At 55.1% G+C, this 18,120-nt stretch overlaps 1 protein-coding gene across 7 annotated transcripts in view; it reads right to left on the reverse strand.

The window, feature by feature from the left end:
• The window catches only part of Crocc (ciliary rootlet coiled-coil, rootletin), a 43,354-nt gene that overhangs the window by 4,622 nt on the left and 20,612 nt on the right, over positions 1-18,120 (reverse strand). For all 7 annotated transcript variants that reach the window (XM_031379305.1, XM_031379309.1, XM_031379310.1 and 4 more), the window contains 17 exons: positions 16,927-17,109; positions 15,895-16,039; positions 14,345-14,491; positions 13,802-14,032; positions 12,948-13,141; positions 12,588-12,715; positions 11,449-11,618; positions 9,361-9,540; positions 8,651-8,785; positions 8,277-8,420; positions 7,649-7,887; positions 6,871-7,030; positions 5,302-5,469; positions 4,179-4,527; positions 1,024-1,193; positions 797-917; positions 375-538 (listed from right to left, as the gene is read on the reverse strand). In XM_031379305.1, the coding sequence (XP_031235165.1) occupies positions 375-538; positions 797-917; positions 1,024-1,193; positions 4,179-4,527; positions 5,302-5,469; positions 6,871-7,030; positions 7,649-7,887; positions 8,277-8,420; positions 8,651-8,785; positions 9,361-9,540; positions 11,449-11,618; positions 12,588-12,715; positions 12,948-13,141; positions 13,802-14,032; positions 14,345-14,491; positions 15,895-16,039; positions 16,927-17,109 (3,028 nt within the window). The remainder of the gene's footprint in view (positions 1-374; positions 539-796; positions 918-1,023; positions 1,194-4,178; positions 4,528-5,301; positions 5,470-6,870; positions 7,031-7,648; positions 7,888-8,276; positions 8,421-8,650; positions 8,786-9,360; positions 9,541-11,448; positions 11,619-12,587; positions 12,716-12,947; positions 13,142-13,801; positions 14,033-14,344; positions 14,492-15,894; positions 16,040-16,926; positions 17,110-18,120) is intronic.

The following is an 18,120-nucleotide window of genomic DNA, read 5'->3' on the forward strand; positions in this document are numbered from 1 at the left end:
TGAGAGGCTGGACTGTCATCACACAAGGCTTGGGCTTCCTGCCCCAGACACAGCCATGTAGAAACCTACACAGCAAACAATGCTCCGCCATTTGTGCAGACAGTCAGAGATCCAGGCCCCTGGCCAAAAGCTTATGAGTACTGCCTCCGTGTAGTGATTACAGGTGCCCCCACCCAAAGGGTGACAACTGGAGAGCAGTCTGTCCCATGCTGGATCTGAACCTCTGTCTGACTCAAGCCCAGGCCCTTCTTCCTGAAGCTCGTGAACATTCAACACAGGATCTAGAATCAGGTTGTCCCTATGGGCTGTGTCTCAGGCAGAGGACCACAGAGAACCCTGGGGCCTGCCCCCATGGACCCTCCACTCCTGCCCACCTGGCTGGCCCGGAGCTCGCTCTCGGTGGCCTGCAGGCTCCTCTCCAGCACTGCCATCTGGTCCAGCGTGGCCCTGCACTCCCGCTTGCTACGCCGCACACTCTCTTCCTGCAGTGCCAGCTCTGCCTGGGCCCCGCTCAGCCGCCTGTCTGCACTGCGCCAGGCTGTGGCCACCACCCAGTACCATCAGGCAAGCCAGGAGGGCCCAATCTGTACCCCACCCTCTCCAAGCTCTGCCTGGACCAGAGAGTCTGTAAGTTTAGGCCCATTGGGGCTGCCCATGGAAGGTCTGCTGGAGGAACCAGCCGAATCAGGCAGGTTATAGGACAGGACTGGACATAAGAGCCATTGACCAACTCCCAGCCTCCCACCTCAGCTGCTAGGAGTGGAGGTGGGGAGAGGCGCCCTGAGCGAAGACTCACCTTCCTCGCTCTCAGCTACTGCCTTCTGCAGCTGCTTGGCCCTTGAGACTGCATGGTCTCTCTCCGCCTCCATCTCAGCCAGCTGTTGACTCAGGGTGCCGGTCTGGACCTTAAGTTCATCCTGCATCCCCAACAGAGAGGCAAAGGGAGGGCCTCTGCTCAGACCCACACAGCTCCTCTTTTCCTAGGCCCTGGACTCCCCACCTGGCCATCTTCCCCTGCCTCACCCGCTCCCGCTGGGCGCTCCGCAGCTCTTGTAGAAAGTCTCGGAGGGCATCACGCACAGCTTCTGGGTCCAAGTCTGGAGGTGCCGGGGAGGCAACGAGCCCTGGAGATGGGGGCTGGGACCGAGGGCTAAATTCCAAAGGAGTGGGGCTGCTGAGCCCATCCCCACCTCCTGGAAGGGAGTACAGAGTCAGGAACACAGCAGGCTCTCAAAGTACCTCCAATATTACAGTTCTCTTCCTGCCTAATTCCCCCCACACACTTTTTTCTTCAAAACAGGGTTTCTCTGTGTAGCCCTGGTTATCTGGGTATCCTGACTGGAACTTGCTCTGTAAACCAGGCTGGGCTCAAACTCAGAGATCAACCTACCTTTGCCCCTTAGTGCTGGGATTAAAGGGGTGTACCACCATCACCCAACTCAAGCCCAACATCTTTATTTTTTAAAATAAAGTAGTTCCTTTTCTTTTATTATTTTTGAGACAGGATCTCTCTGTTATACAGCCCTGGCTGTCCCAGAACTCACTATGCAGACTTAGCTGGCTTCAAACTCCCAGAGATCTGCTTACCTCTGCCTCCCCATTGCTGGGATTAAAGACACGTGCCATGAAACCCAGCTTATTTGTATTGTATGTGTATGGGTGTTTTGCCTGCATGTATGTGTGCCACACCTGTGCTGTGCCCATGGAGCCCGAAGGCCTTAGACCCCTGGAACTGGAGTTAAGGACAGCTGTGAGCAGCCATGTGCGTGCTGGAAATGAAGCCGGTCCTCTGCACTCTTTTCCTCGGCTCCACCAGACCTTCGCAAGATGCTGGGCTGCATAGCAAAAAGGTCTACCTCCCTTGCATTTACGTTTTGCCTTTTTGTTTTTGACAAAATATTTATTATTTCAAATGTGTCGCTTTAATTTTTGTTTTTTGCTCTGTGGGTGTTATGGCTAAGCCTAGGGCCTTGTGCATACTAGGTAAGCACCCCAACACTGAGTGAGATCCATAAGCCCCTCTCCCTTTTATAAATGGGGGTGAGTCTCATTATATAGCACAGGCTGGACCTGACTTATAATCCTCCTGCCTCAGTCTTCTGAGCATGAAGATTGTAGGTATGTGCGGCCATGTCCAATTTTATGCAGTACTGGGATCAAGCCCAGGCCCCTGAAAGAATCAGGCAGGCACCATGCTGACTGAGCTGCATCCGCCCACTGTAACCCCTGTAAGGTATGATCTGGGATGGAATATATCCACACCATGGTGCACCTGTCCTTCATTTCTCTTTCATCACTCGCTCTTGTATGTCCCCAGAGGCCCTGTGCTGAACAGGACTTTACTTGGAAACAGGAAGTGTTAATGGGTAGTTACAACCCATAAGGTCACGTGGGTTTGTGGACCTCTATCCCCACTATTGCTGTCCTTATGAAAAGGAGAGACCCAGATCCCATAAGAGCACTAGTGTTGTGCTACCTACCGTGCACACACACTAGCGTTGTGTTACCATGCACACACACCACCAGCACCGTCAGAGGGGCTCTGCCCCCAGCCCTCAGACAATTCTGCCTGTTAAGCTAACTGTGTGACAGCTGGCCCACTGTCCCTAAGGAATCTACCAGATGCATCAAATACACATGACAATACTTGAAGACGGCCAGGCATGGTGGCACACACCTGCACCCCAGCATTTGGGAAGCTGAGACTTCCTGACCACTGGGCCACCTAGGCTGCAGTGAGTTCCAGGACGGCCTAGCCTAGGCTGCAGTGAGTTCCAGGATGGCCTAACCTAGGCTGCAGTGAGTTCCAGGATGGCCTAGCCTAGGCTGCAGTGAGTTCCAGGACGGCCTAACCTAGGCTGCAGTGAGTTCCAGGACGGCCTAGCCTGAGACCCTGCTTCAAACCAAGACAAAACACTGTGAGCACTGAACTGCACAATGTCACAAAGCCATGAGGAGCACCCTCATCTGGGGAGCCTGAGTTCTCATAGTGCTGAGGATCACAGTGCCCGGCAGCAGTCCTAGCCAACCAAGATAACCTAACAGAAACCAGTTTTTGAAGCAGGAGCTCTCGATGCCGCCTCCCGGATCTTGGTAACGTGAGCCCGTTTGCTCTTTCTACAGACTCATCTGTGAGGGACTCATGTCTGTCCTTCTCTGACCACCTTACTCAGTGCAATGTTTCTGGGCTGGTCACATCATAGCATGCAGAAGAACCTCATTCCTTTTAATGGCTGAGTACTACTCCACAGGCTGGACTCTTGCCGACTCTGACAGCTGTGTGGGATGCTCCTGCCATCTGGCTATTGGGAGCGCTGTGTTAACTCTGCTGTCGGCCTGGCTGCCATGCTCCTGTCTACAGTTCTTTTTAGCTCCACATTGAGCAGTGGGAATGTCTGGCTTCTGGGAGCTCTTTCCCACAGAGGCTGCAATGCCCAGCAGTCTCTCCTTCACTTGTGCTTGCCTGCTGTAGCCAGAGCACAGGCCAGCACACTCTATTTTCTTCCTACATCTAGATTTGACCTGTCTGTCAACCTGTTTCCTGCACTGTTCTAGTGGCGTGCTGTGCGCACACTAGGTGTTTGGTGAGGACTGAATGTGTGAATGGTTCTATGCTCCTCTGGAAGAAGGTCAGACCCAGCTGTGCCTCGAAAGGGGTAATTTGGGGACCCCAGGCCTGGTGTGGGGGTGCAGAGCTGAAATGCCAGGCTAGAGATCCATTAGGAAGATGGGGCTCCAGTCTGGAGGGAGAAGTTAAGGGAACTGGCTGCGTTTGTTGTTGTCATTGTTGTTTTTCCAGACAGGGTTTCTAACTGTGTAGCCCTGGCTGTTCTGGAACTCAGAGATGTGGTGTGGGTGACCACTGACCTGCCACACCAGACACTCTAACTGAAGACCCTGGTTTGATTTCTAGCACCCACATGACAGCTCACAACTATCTTTGGTAACTCCAATTTCAGGGGATCTAATGCTCTCTTCTGGGCTCTTTCAGCATCAGGCGTGCACATGTATACACACATATATGCAGGCGCTCACACAAACACATAAAGATGAGGCTCAAAGATTCAGAAAAGGCAAAGGAACGGTAAGAATCCTTCCCTAACAAGGCTACCTAAGGGTCCAGACAGTGAGGGGGCGTGGCCTCAGAGCGCTGTGCAAGGAGCCCTGGGCGCACTCACCTCCTGCAGGTGCCTCCCGTGCTGGGGAGCTGGACACTCGGCCCAAGCCCAGGCCCCGGCGCAGGGCAGAGCGCAGGCCACCCAGCTGGGCCTCGGCCACCCGCCGCTGCGCCTCCACACGGGCAAGCTCGACCTCCAGGCCCTGCGCCCGGCCCTCGGCCGCGCTCAGCCGCAGCCCCAGTTCCGAGGTCTCTGCCCGCACAGCCTCCAGCCTCAGCTCCAGGCTGCGGGCAGAATCCAAGAGCTTCTTCTCGGCACCATGCGCCTCCTCCAGGGAGCCCAACAGGCCTCGCTCACGTGCTCGGAACTCCGCCTCTTGCTCTTGCAGCTTCCTCTGGGAACCCTGGAGCTAGGGGTGGGGTAAGTCACAAGACAGTCAGTCCCCTGTCCCAACCACCAGTGTCTTACTGAGTGCTCTCCACTCGGGAGGAGGGGGGAGACCATCCGTTAGGGAGGGGTCATTTGAACTTATCTGTCCCTGTTGTTTACATCTAATGTGCAGTTAATAAAGACAGTAACACCCATAGTGCCAGGCAGTAAATACTTTCCAAAAAAAACTATGATCCTCTCACTAATGACGAAAGGAGACAGGCCTAAGAGTCATGCATGATGTCCTTTCACTACTGAGGAGACAGACACAGAAAAGTTAAGTGATGTGTCCAAGGCCACACAGGTAAAGGCCATCCATTACAGAGGGGACATTACAACTGTCCGCTGGTGAGGAGCCATCTCTCAATCATGGGTTCCACAGGAAAGCCCCCCTAGTGAGCACCAGCACCCTCCTCTCACCAATCACCAGTGAGTGACCACCATTAGTCCTGGTGGCTGTGTTACATTGGGCAAATGCCTTGACCTTTCTGAGCCTGTCTGGTTATCCTGGTAGAATGGGGCTAACGTTACCTACCTCGTGTGCAGGCTGTGGCAGAGTCAAGCACGGCTGTCTTCAGAGCCTCCCATTACCTTTTAGGATCTGCACACATTAGGTCTACAGTTCTTTCAGTTGTCAGTACTAATACAACTGTGGGGAGCCTCGGGGGTAGTGGGCTCAGCACACTCCTCTGGAGGGAAGACAGGCCTGCAGTAGCCCACCCTCCTCTGCCTGCCCACCCGCCTGCCCAGTTACCTCCTGCTTCAAGGCCTCCAGGCTGCTCTCGCCTTTCAGCAACTTCTGCCGCAGGCCCAGGACCTCTCGCCTGCTCTCCTTCTCTGTCCGCTCCCCCAGGGCCAGGCGGCCCTGCAAGTCTGCCAGCTCTCGGCCTAGCCTGCCATTATCACTGTCCAGTGTCTTCATCTGTGAACCAGAGCAGGCAGGGAGGCCAGCTGGGGCCTTAAAGTTCTGTCCAGTCCCAGCCCAGGAGGCTCTCAGGATGGACGCAGGCATCACCTTAACTCCCACCCGTGGGAGCCTGCCCTGGTGAACTTGCTGAGCTCAGGTCATGCCAGGCACTTGACCCATATGACCTCTCAATGGGTGGGGATGGGGCGGGAGGGGCAACAGCAGCGAAGAGGTTAACTAACTGAGCGACTAACTGAGCGACTAGAGCTGGGAACCACAGCTCCCAGGGTCTCTGTTCACTGCTACCGAGTGCTCATGTGCCTAGCTGGTCTACACACGTGCACCAACCTTCATTTGTCCCTGTGAGTTATAATGGAAGAGAAGACAGGCCAGAGTGTTGGAATGACTTGCCTACCACACAGCCCACAAGCAACAGACGAGTCTGATGCCAGGCACGGGGAACATGAGGGTCTATTCTAAGTCTGTTTCGTCCTAGGAGCAGATGGGGCAGGGCCACCCACCCATATAGCATATAGTGGTGGCACACTCCTTTAATCCCAGCACTTGGGAGGCAGAGGCAGGCGGATTTCTGAGTTCGAGACCAGCCTGGTCTACAGGACAGTTCCAGGACAGCCAGGGCTACACAGAGAATCCCTGTCTCAAAAACAAAAACAAAAACAAAGAACAGCAAGCTCTCTTAACCACTGAGCCATCTCTCCAGCCCCTACTTTCACTCCTGGGCAGTTGAGGGGAGCCAAGGCAGGGCTTCATGCTTTAGGCGAGTGTCCTGTCCTCACTGGCTGAGTTGGTGAGTTTTTACTTTTTACTTTGAATAGGGTCTCAGTAACTTGAGATTGCTTTTGGACCAGTCTTAGGACCCAGGCAGGCCTTGAACCTATGACCTTCTGGTCTCAGCTGGGATTACATGCCCACCAGCCCAGGTTATCTTACAACGGAGAGGTGGGTAGAGATGGAGACAGTGCACAGCCTGTAAGAGTGGAAGTACTTAGCTCTAGGCTCAGTTTGCTTGCCTGACCCAGCTCCCAGGAGCTGTCCTTTACTGGTCAGGTTCCTTTAAAACTGGACAAGATGCTGGGCCTCCCTCTAGGGACACTTAAGTCTGAATGTGACCCAGGGCACAGAGGTTCTGCAGAGGTTCACAGGTGGAGCACCCCTCAAAGCCTGCAGTAACTCCAGTAAAAACTCACTGGTTCATCAAGACTTTTGGACTTTTGGTGCAACCACTACTTTGGTGAGCTGGTGTATGTGGGGGCAGCGTATTGCACCCCCCCAGGAAAAGTCAATCACACGAGCCCATGCACGAAGGCCAAGGCCAGGAGAAAGGCCTTACTTTTACACACAGTGGAACTGGCCTCCCGAGAGGGCTGATGGCCAGAGCCTGTGGCAGGCACTCACCTGTCGCCTAAGCTCCTGCAGCTCGCGGCGAGCCTCCAGCCGGGATCGCTCCACTTCCTGCAGTGAGGCCCGCAGTTCTCCAGCTTCCTTGGCTACGGATACACGAGCCTCTTCCAGGAGGGCCAGCCTCTGCTCTTTGTCCTCGTTGGCAAGCTTCAGGCTGCAAGGCAGAGGCTTTTCTTGGACAGTAGTTCTGTGCTCTAGGCTTGCCCTGGGTCTGAGCTGGTCTGGCCCCATCCTGCCCTAAGGTAGCCTAAACGCCTGCCCACATCGCCTGACATAGCATGGCTGGGGGAAGGTCTTGGGAGGGACAGAGAGGCACACCAGTGACTTAAGGAGGGGGCTCAGTTTCCAGGGTGACTGACACAGGAGAGGCCTGGGTGTGACCCAAATCTCTCTGCTGTCCATTCTCTGTGGTAGGCGAGCCACCAAACTGATCCCATGCTAGGCTGTGCCATTTCCATGGTTCCCTAGCCATGGGTGAAGTGAGGTCGGGGCCAAGGTTCTCTAGCCATGGGTGGCAACCCCACTGGGGGATGAAGGACCCTTTCACAGGGGTCACATATCAGATACTATCTGAGCATCCATCAGATATTTACATTACGACTCATAACAGTGGCAAAATTACAGTTATGAAGTAGCAATGAAAATAATTTTGTGGTTGGGGGTCACCACACCGTGAGGAAGTGTATTAAAGGGTCACAGCCTTAGTATGGTTGAGTGCCACTGCGTTAGAGAGTGGGGCGCAGGAAGCCTGGTAGTCCCCTGCAGCTCTCACCTGATGCGCTCGCTCTCAGCCTTCTTCACGGCAGACCTCAGCTCCTCGTTGGAGCGCCGCAGGGCCTCACGCTCCTTGGTGCCCTCACTCAGACTGCGCCGCAGCTCACTAGCCTCCTGGCGATGGGCTTCGAAGCTGTCCTGACTGTCCCGACCCTTGCGCTGAGCCTCCAGCAGCTCCCGCCGAAGCCCATCACGGGTATCCTCCAACAAGCGTAGCTGAGTCCTCAGCTCTTCTGCCTGTGGGTCCAGAATGGGGTCAGGGCCCCTCAGCCTAGGGCCATGGCAGAGACGGGCTCGTATGCCACCTCCCTCCCTGGCTAGGGGATATCGTGGTCCCCACACTACTCCACTGATCTGTGGTGAGTGGCTGACCTCAGTTAGGGTATGCTGGACTCAGCAGTGCATGAACCTGAAATAATCTCCAGTGAGCTCCCCAAACCTCCCTCGCCAACATCCGGTGCCTGGTGACTGTTTACTGTCTCCTATTTGAGGCAGTCACTGTCTGTCCTCAGGAGGTCTCCCAGGATCAGACACACACACACACACACACACACACACACACACACACACACACACACACACACACGGCAGCACTCAGTGATGCCAGGACAGCGGGGTCAGCTCACCTCTCGCATGCAGGCCTCCCGCTGCCGGCCCAGGTTTCCTGTCTGCTCCTCGAGTTCTTTCACCTTCTGGGCATGGGCTGCAGTGGCTTCCTCCAACTGGGCCCGGAGGTCTCGAAGTTCAGATGTCAGGGCGTTCAGTGTGTTCTGAAGTGGCCAGGATCCTCACACTTAGTCCTCATGTGGCCCCCAATACCCACCGTGCTGCACTGCCCTACCTTGGGACTATCCCTCCCAGGGGTCTACCATACCTCGGTGCCTTGCAGATGACCTTTCTATACTAGGGGTCTCACCCCTTCATGGAATCATCTCCAGGGCTTCCTTCAAGCCATGCTGGTTTCCCCTTGGACACAGGCCCACCTGGGCAGCCTACCTACCCGGTCCTGTTCCTGCCGGCTCTGGGCATCTCGCTTCTGACGTTCCATCTCTAGAGAGATGGCAGCCAGACTGTGCCGGGTTCCCATCAACTTCTCCGACAGCGCCGTCTTCTCAGACTCCTTCAGGGACAAGGCCTAGGCAGAGGCAAGGACCTAGTGTGTGGTTGGGCCTTTCTCCTAGACTTCTGCTAGTGCTCGCTGGCCACACTGGCCCACATGGGAGGACCAAGGACTGTAGTCCTCCGCTAGGGAACAGCAGTAGGGCCTGGGCATGGACATGATCTACAGATCTAACTAATGCTTCAACTGCCCCAGGGCGAAGATTTAAGCGAGTCTCACTTGCACATGAGAAAGCTGTAGCTCAGGGAGAATGTGATTTGCCCAGGGCGACAAAGTAGGAGATGATTACAGTCTGTCCCACTCCATTACCTTACAGAAAATCAAGAATTAACTATTCAGGAGAATCAGCAAGTGCCTGTGAGCACAGCCCAGAGGCATCCAGCCTGGGGCAAGTGAAGAGACAGGAGACCATGAGACAGCTTGCCTTGTGTCACCTGTCACTGCCACCGTGCTAGGCCTCCAACTCTCCTGTCCTGCAGGTGAGAGTCGAGGCCCAGGAAGAAACTGGCTGCTTCCTGCACTCCTAGCTGCTGGGTGGGTATGTGCTGAGCAGATGTAGGAGAGCCCCAGAGCCCCTCAAGCTCACGGACCTGCTGCTTCTCACTCTCCGCCAGGAGCAGGCCCTCATCCCGCTCCTGCTGCAGCGCCGCGATCTCCTCACTCAGCTCCTCTTTCTCGGCCTCCATCCGTGCCAGCAGCTCCTCTCGCTCCTGCTGCAGCTGGCCCTGCAGCTGGGCCCGCTCTGCCTGAAGCTCCCGCCATGCAGCCTCCTGAGGGCCAGAGCAGGGCTGTGTGACACACTAGGAGGGGTCCCAAAGGCCCCTTGCAGACACTGGGTCAGAAAAAGGCGCAAACACCCCAGAGCTAGGAGACGTGGAGGGTGACCAGGTCACTGCAGGGCAGGCCTGGCACTGGAAGCTGTGCTGAGATCACCTCAGGGCTCTGAAGGTGACAGGGGAGCCCAGCAGCCTGGGCTGGGACAGGAATGCTCCTGGGTTGGATGGTCAGCAGCCATCCCGGTAGAAGAGAACTGGGCCAGCGGTGAAGCCCGGAGGCCCTGAGGGAAGACCTCATGGAACCTCATGGTGGGGTGGGACACGGTGACAGTGGGCCAAAGCCATAGCCACAGTCACTGGGCCTGACCAGGTGAGCTATGGCATTGAGGGCTAAGGGGACAATGGGGACCACCAAGCCCAGGTGATAGACAACCTGAATTTTACTTTTTTTTTTTCTTTTTGTTTTTTCAAGATGGGGTTTCTCTGTGTAGCCCTGGCTGTCCTGGAACTCACTCTGTAGACCAGGCTGGCCTTGAACTCAGAAATACACCTGCCTCTGCCTCCCAAGTGTTAGGATTAAAGGCGTGTGCCACCACCGCCCGACTCTGAATTTTACTTTTTAAACTTCTAGATTTATTTATGTGTGTGAATGTCTGTACACCATGTGCAGGCCTGATGCCTCTGGTGGTTACAAGATGGCACTGGGTTCCCTGGAACTGAAGTTATGGATGGTTGTGAGCCATCGTGTGGGTGCTGGAAACCAAACCCAGGTCCTCTAGAAGAGCAGCCAGTGCTCCTAACTGCTGAGCCATCTCTCCAGCTCTGTTCAGGCAGCTACAGGGTTGTGGAGAGGGAAATAGGGCTGGATGCAAAGAACTCTGGGACCCAGACTGGCAGAGAAGCTGAAGAGAATACAGACTTGTGGGCACTGACAAGGCCAGGAAAGGTAGGGCCAGAGGCCACAGCGCATGGCTCACTGGGAACATGATCCAGCCATGGCAAGGACAGCTCTCTCAGGGTGAGAGCATTGCCTGTCCCCAGAATTTCCTGAAGGGTGGTGGGTGAGGCCCTGCCACCTACGGGCCACATGTGGTAATTTCCACCCAAATCCATGGAGGTGGGGAATGGGGGGGCATCTTTCTCACCACTTTATGAATCCTGCAGAGGGAACATGAGACTGTTGGAGGCTTCCCTATCCAGGCTATTTCTAGAAGCCCCTGTTCTAGAGATCACTCTGTGTAGGGGATCCTCAAGGAACAGGAACTCACAGGAAATTTACTAAGCACCAGTGGCTACGCTAACCCCTTCACAAGACCCCATAGCAATCCATCCCTGTTTCTATAGAAGGAAAAATGAAAGCACAAAAACCTTATCAGTGGAGTGAGACCAAGATCGGATACAAACCCAGGAAATGCAAACAGACTCAGTGTGCAAGTGACTTCCCTGGCACGCCCTGCCCAGTCAGTCCTGATCCTTAGCGGACGAAGTAGAAACACGCAGCTTTCTACTGTATACTTGTTTGTTTTGAGACAAGGTCTCTCGTCACAGCCCTGGCCGTGCTGGAACTATGTAGACCAGGCTGGGCTCAAGCTGAGAAAGCCTCTGCTTTCTGAGTGCTAGGATTAGGTTAAAGGTCGGCACCCCACGCCCTGCTTCCTGCTGTAGGCCACACTGGCCCTGCTCTGAGGACTGTGGGTCTCCATCAGGCTTGGACCTAGTTTGGGGCCTGGAGATCTATATATCTGATAAGGACAACCACCCCCACACACCTTCTCAGCTATCCCCAGAGCCTCTCTGGCAGGCATCTGTTTCATAGATGTGGAAACTGAGGCAGGGCAAGACAGAGGAGAGCACAGAGACAGGGAGACTCAGGCCTGCCTACTCCTCCCCAGCTGGCCAAACCTTCTCGCGTTGGAGCCTCTGAAGATCCTCCTCATGGGCTGCCCGCTGCTCCCGCAGAGAGGCCTGTGCCTCCCGCTCCGCTTGCACTAGCTTCTGGGTCATCAGCTCTTTGTCCAAGGCCGCTTTCTCTTCAGCGGCTGCTACCTGCTGCCGCAGGCCTGCCAGCTCCCCTGCACAAGAGGGACGGACGGCAGGAAGGTAGGGCTGAGTCACAGTGTCCCTCTGGGCCAGCTGACTTGGGCTGTATGAGCCACATGAGCAAAATCAGAGGTGAGAGCTCTTTCGTGGCACCTATGCTGACTTCCTTGCTGAACTGGCTCACCCTCTCTGGACAGCAGTTTCCCACCTGCCTCGTGGGCTCACTGGCTCTGCTCTCCTCATGGTCAAGGGACGGAATGGCTGGTGACAATGGCACCACAGAGGAGAAGGGTATCAAAAATACAGTGACCCCATTATTAACATGCTTGCTGGGTCAATAAATCCATACACCCTAGCACATGACATCACTTAGATGATGTGCCTGGTTAGTTTAACTTCATCCTCGTCAAAGACGATGCTCCAAGACCAATAACCACCCAAGCTTTATGGAGTGTCTCTAGGACAGTGCCCCTCACTGAGGGGCAAACCAGAAGGTGTGTCCCACCTGGGCCAGCAGTAAGTATGTCACCCAGGTGGGAGCCCAACAGCATTGCCCTCCCTGGGTGTGCCTGACTCAGGAAAGCCACTTTCCATGACCCCAGCAGGTGCTGAGCTCCTTTGCTGAACATGGGGAGTGTGTGGGAGCCATGGGCTGGGACCATGGGGCTGAGAGTCACGGCAGCAGCTGATGGTTCTCAGAGTTCTCTAGGGACCTCAGAACCCTCCAGCCTCCTGATGACGAAGAAAGAGCAGCCATAGCTGGCACTTTGCCAAGGCCTTCGCAAACTCCTTCACCTCATCCTGGCAACGGGCTAGGCAGGTGGCCATTCCCCTCCCTCTGGTGCCAAAGGAACCTAAACTCAGAGAGGGAAGGGAGCCACGTGACAGCTATGGATAGGAACCCAGGCCAGCCATAGCCATGCACCTCACCTAGGGCTCCTAACCTCTGACTGACTCCAGCTGAAGTCTAGCACAAAGCCCCAGGACCCAGACCCTCATACCAGTCAGGGTTTCCTTGGCCAGCAGCAGGGCTTGACTGTCAGCTTCTAGCTGCTCCCGGCGGGCCTCTAGCTGAGCCAGCTGCCTCTGCACGTCAAACAGGCTGCTCTCCAGGGCCTCCTTCTCCAGGCTGTAGCACATAGTCCCTGAGGCCTTGGGACTCTGCCTCCCCAGCCCCAGGAAACTATGGGTCTAAGGGTGTGGCCAGTGTGGGCCAAATGCCAGGCTCCCTGCCCAGCTAACCCTGGCTCCTGGGGAAGGCTGCACCTGAGTGAGGCTGCATTGGTAACCCTGGCTCCTACGTAACTGCTCCTCTGGGTTAACCCCTGGGCATGGCTGGGCAAAGCCCACACCTTACTCACCGCAGGCGAATAGCCTCCTCTGACAGGGTCCGGCCCTCACGCTCTGCTGCTGCCAGCTGCACAGCCAGGCCAGCCCGCTCCTTGGCCATTGCCTCCTTCTCCCGGGCAGCGCGCTCCAGTGCCTCCACCTGCCGCTGTGACTCCCGCAGGGCCTGCTCCAGCTCCTGGTCCCGTCCATTCAGCTGCCGGGAGAGCTAGCCAGCCCAGGGACAATGAGCAGGAGCCTTGGCTGGTTCACCACACAGCACTCTAATGTGGGGTCAGGCCCAGTTCTGGCCTCGTAGCAGGAGGCTGGGGTTTGAGCACAGGTTCTGCGAGGGTGTGCCTAGGCAAACCCTAGCCTTTCCTATGCCTACAAATGTACATGTGTAAAAACAAGGGCCCCAGTCACTCGCTCTGCGCTGCGCCCAAACCTTCTGAGATGCTGATCACAGCAAATGTAAGGAGAGCAGCTATCCAGGCTGAAGCCTCTGTAGGGAGGAGCTGGAGCTGCACCTTCCTCCCAGGAGCCCTAGACCCCAAGACACAGGCTGTATTACAGGCCTGGAGCCCTGGAGCCCTGGGACCAGTTTATGTGTGTGGTTCCAGTTTCCCAGGTCCCTACTTTTACCAAGTAGAATGGATCATCACCAAGGTTGGCCCAGAGCCAGCTCATCCTGTGACAGAATCTTAGTCTCAGATATAGAAAAGTGGCCTCGGCAAGTAGGGTATAAAAGTTTGTTCAAGGTCCTTAGCTAGTAGAGGTGATATAAGTATGAACCCAGAGGCAAGTACCTGAGCCCGTGGCTTAGCCCAGAAGAGCACGTGAGTGGCCAGGAGCCCTATCCACACATCTGCAATGGGGCTCAGCTCACCTGGGCCAACTGTTCCTGCAGATGGCTGCGTTCGCTGCGCAGTACCAGGAGCTGTTGCTCCAGTGCCTCCCGGGCCTGCTCAGCCACACACAGGGAGCCTTCCAGGCCCTGCCTCTCCACCTCCTGCTCCAGCCGCAGCTGCTCCAACCGTTCCTGCTTCTCCACAGCCAGTGTAGTGGCATGCTCTGCCTGCTGCTGGCGGCCCAGGAGCGCCGCCTTCTCTTCCTCTAGCTGTATGGACAGAGATCGGGAGGAGCAAAGGGACTGTCCCAGGACCAGGATGCCTCTCCATCCCACCAACAATCATAGTCAGTCAGGGGAGGTGCTCTAGGGTGAAGGAAGGGTGTCCATGGGGTTGAGAACCAAGCACCAGAATAGAGCAGGGCCCCTGGAGCATCCCTCTATGATGCACAGGACAGAGACACAGAAAGGCAGACAGGATGAAAGTTGGACAGCAGGACAGACAGGGTAGGGGGTGGAGCCCTGGTATGCCTCTGCAGTGTCTCCCTGGTGGAGGGGACCTGGGGCTGGCACACAGCATACCTGGGCAATGAGGCGGTTTAATTCCAGCTTGTCCTGGGCAAGACTCTCATTGAGGGCACTCATCTTGGACAAGGAGTCTCTCAGGGAGGCCTCCTCTGCCCTCAGCTTGGTTATGGAGAGCTCCAGCTGCGCACGGCCAGCCTCAGCCTGCAGTGGGACAGGGAAGCAAAAGAGACCCAGCGAAGCAGACCCTTATAGACTGAGCTGGGGACAGGGAGAAAGGGTTGACATGGATCAGGCAATCCCCATCAAAGGTCACAGTATGGAAGGCTATCTGGAAGACACCTCATATTGCACAAGAAAGGACCAAAAGGTAGAGCTGAGGGTCACAAGGGGCTCCAGTTGTACCTAGGGTGCCATCATGTAGAGTCTAGGCCACCAAGTGGGACAAGCACCTTCCAAGGACTCTCAGGACCATGACCCCCAACGTCCTCAGTCCCAGGATGCATTTGTACAGAAAGGATCAGGTGATCCTGAGCTTTAGGCTCTGGTCTCAGGAGCCCCTGAGGAAGCAGGGATCTGTGGCCTAAGTCAAAAGTCAGCTTGTGGGGCGAGGGAGCCAGCTCAGTGGGTAAACCTCTTGCCGTGCAAGCAGAAGGACACGAGTACAAGTACCAGCTGTACGCAGAAGTTAACAAGGTTAACCCCAGTGTTCCTACAGCACAGTGGAGGAGGATAGAGCCAGCTAGGGTAGGACACACAGCAGGGGGGACAGTGAAGGGACTTAAATAAGGTGGAAAACATGGATGGGCCCCAGGGCTGTCCCGACTTCCATACAAACACCAATGTACAGGTGCATGCATGCTCACACACACAAAGAAAAGGGGAGGGGGGAGGGGGAAGGATTTAAAACACAGTGACAGGGCTGGTGAGACGGCTCAGCAGGTAAGAGCACTGACTGCTCTTCTGAAGGTCCTGAGTTCAAATCCCAGCAACCACATGGTGGCTCACAACCATCCGTAATGAGATCTAACGCCCTCTTCTGGTGCGTCTGAAGACAGCTATAGTGTATTAACACTGGAGTGAGTGGGGCCATCCTGAGTTCAATTCCCAGCAGCTACATGATGGCTCACAGCCATCTGTACAGCTACAGTGTATTCATACACATAAAATAAATAAATAAATGTTTAAAAAAAACACAGTGACAAATAGATAATAAAAAGTCAGTCTCTGGGCTGGCAAGATGGCTCAGCGGGTAAGAGCACTGACTGCTCTTCCAAAGGTCCTGAGTTTGGATCCCAGCAACCACATGGTGACTTACAACCATCCGTGATGAGATCTGATGCCCTCTTCTGGTGCGTCTGAAGACAGAGCGAGCAGGGCCAGCAGAGGTCCTGAGTTCAATTCCCAGCAGCCATACACATGATGGCTCACAGCCATCTGTACAGCTACAGTGTACTCATACACATAAAATAAATAAAATAAATCTTTAAAAAAAAAGTCAGACTCTATCCAGAGAAAGGGTCAATGGCATGCCCAGTCCACAGCCTGACACAGGGCTGGTCTAGCCGGTAGGAAGGACCATGGGTCGTGTGGCTGACAGGACTCACCTTGGCCAGCGCCTCAGCCACCTCTGCCTTCTCTGTCTGCAGCACATCCCTCTGCAGTGTGGTGCAGCTCAGTGCCTCCCGCACCTCCACCAGCTCCTTAGTCAGCCCTGAGCGCTTCACTTCCAGCTGCTCCAGCTGTCTATGGCTAAGGGACAGACTCCTGTCACATCACTGCTCTGTATCCCATGTGGGACACAGGAGCCCACAGCCATGGCTGTGACTCTGGGAGCCATCTGTAGAGTGGCACGCAGGAGGTAGTTCCAATGGCGCTTGCTGCTTCCAAGGCTTTAGGAGCAGCTGCACACCCACTGAACAACGCTCTAAGCATGACCACTGCCTGTACCTTAGAGATGTAAACAGTACAGGGTGAGAGCCTGGCTCTTCAACATCTATGTGCCCTTGGGCAAGTTTCATGTCCCCACCCCCAGTGCCTCAGTTTTACTATGTATAAAATGGGGCTGCAGAGATGACTCAGGATCAAGAACACTGGGGGCTCTTCCAGAGGAAGCTCACAACCAGTAACTCCAGTTCTAGGAGATTCGACACTACGTATGTAAGTAGTGTACAGACAGACATGCAGGCAAAGTAACATAAAAAGACAGCTATCCACAAAATGGAGATAATTCTCTAAATCACAGTTATGCAGAGGGCTCAACGGGGACCCACGTGTTTAAATGGTCTCTGGCACTTCTTGTTACTACTACTGTATAGTGACAGTCACTGCCACTTTTTCTTCTTGTTGTTTTTGAAACAGGGTCTCTCTACATATCCCTGATTACCCTGGAACTCACAGAGATTCTCCTGCCTCTACCTCCGAGTGCTGCGATTAAAGGTGTGCACAACCATGTCTGGTGCTTTAAGTTTCTTCAATGAGAATTATTAATCTTTAATCATTCTTATCAGCCAAATGCGTCCCTCCTGGACCCGCAGTGACTGCACTTCCTAAGTCTCAAGTGTTCTGGAGAGGGGCTGTCGGAGCCCGGCACCTGTGGGTGCTGTCAGTCTCGCCTGGGTGGGAGGTGAGCAACCCACCTGCGCTCCAGCTCGCGGCGGGCCCGGGCGCCCTCCTGCACTGTGTCTTCCTGTTCATCCTCCAGCTGGGTATGCTGACGCCTCAGCTCCTCCTGGGCAGCCTGCAGCTTCTCCAGCTCCTGGCGCAGCTCCTCAGCCTGCTGCTGGGTCACCTGCAGGCTGTGGCTCAGGTTGCCCTTTTCCCTGTAGGACAGGCACGCAGAGGAGAGGGCATTCCTGCGGTTACTCTCCTTCTCCCCAGGGATGCTGGCTGGGCTGACGACTCTGAGCACATCCTCTGTCCTCGAGGGCACTGCCTCCAGGAGGGCTTCCCTGATGCTTTCACAACTGACTCATCTCATTTACAACACCCAGCACTGGCAGCCTGGGTCTCCTTCTCCCCAGCCTGCATACCTACAGGCCCAGAGGAATGGATGGACATGCTGGTGTCACCTGTAAGCACCCCAGCAGACAGAAGAGGCCAGAGCCAGGTTCCATGGACACACAGGCATCAATGGATGGCCAGGAACTACCCTGTCATCTATCACCCTCAATCTGGCAAACCAGACAGAGCTGGAGCTGTCTGGACCCAGGGCTCCCCACTGCAAGGAGTAGCAGCATTCACACAGTGCACACAAAGAAGAAGCCACTGCGAATGCCAAGGGCTCACAGAGAATAGCCATCTTCCAGATGCTGAGGGTCGTCCACCTCTCTATACAGAGTGCCAACTCCTAGCTATGCTGAGGGTCGTCCACCTCTCTATACAGAGTGCCAACTCCTAGCTATGCTGAGGGTCGCCCACCTCTCTATACAGAGTGCCAACTCCTAGCTATGCTGAGGGTCGCCCACCTCTCTATACAGAGTGCCAAGTTCTAGCTCTGCTAACTACCAAGGTGGCAAACAACTGGTGTCATGACATTAAGAGCAGATGCAAACGAGGATCTCACCATGGACACAGTTATCTAAAAGGCCCAGTCCCTTTCCATAGGAGGAAACCAAAGGCCCAGTCTCAGGTGAGCCCCCTGCCACCTCTATCCTCACTCATGAGTCTGGAAAGCCTTCCAGCCACTGTGTGACAATGACCATGACAGACACACATAAGGAAAGAGCATGGGCACAGCACTCAACAAACAGCCTGGAACATAAAAGGTATACAAGTGCACACACACACCTACTGTGCGTCCATACTACCAGGACTACAGAAGGCAAAGCTAG

The sequence above is a fragment of the Mastomys coucha genome, unplaced genomic scaffold, assembly GCF_008632895.1.
Source record: "Mastomys coucha isolate ucsf_1 unplaced genomic scaffold, UCSF_Mcou_1 pScaffold18, whole genome shotgun sequence".
Taxonomy (NCBI): Eukaryota; Metazoa; Chordata; class Mammalia; order Rodentia; family Muridae; genus Mastomys; species Mastomys coucha.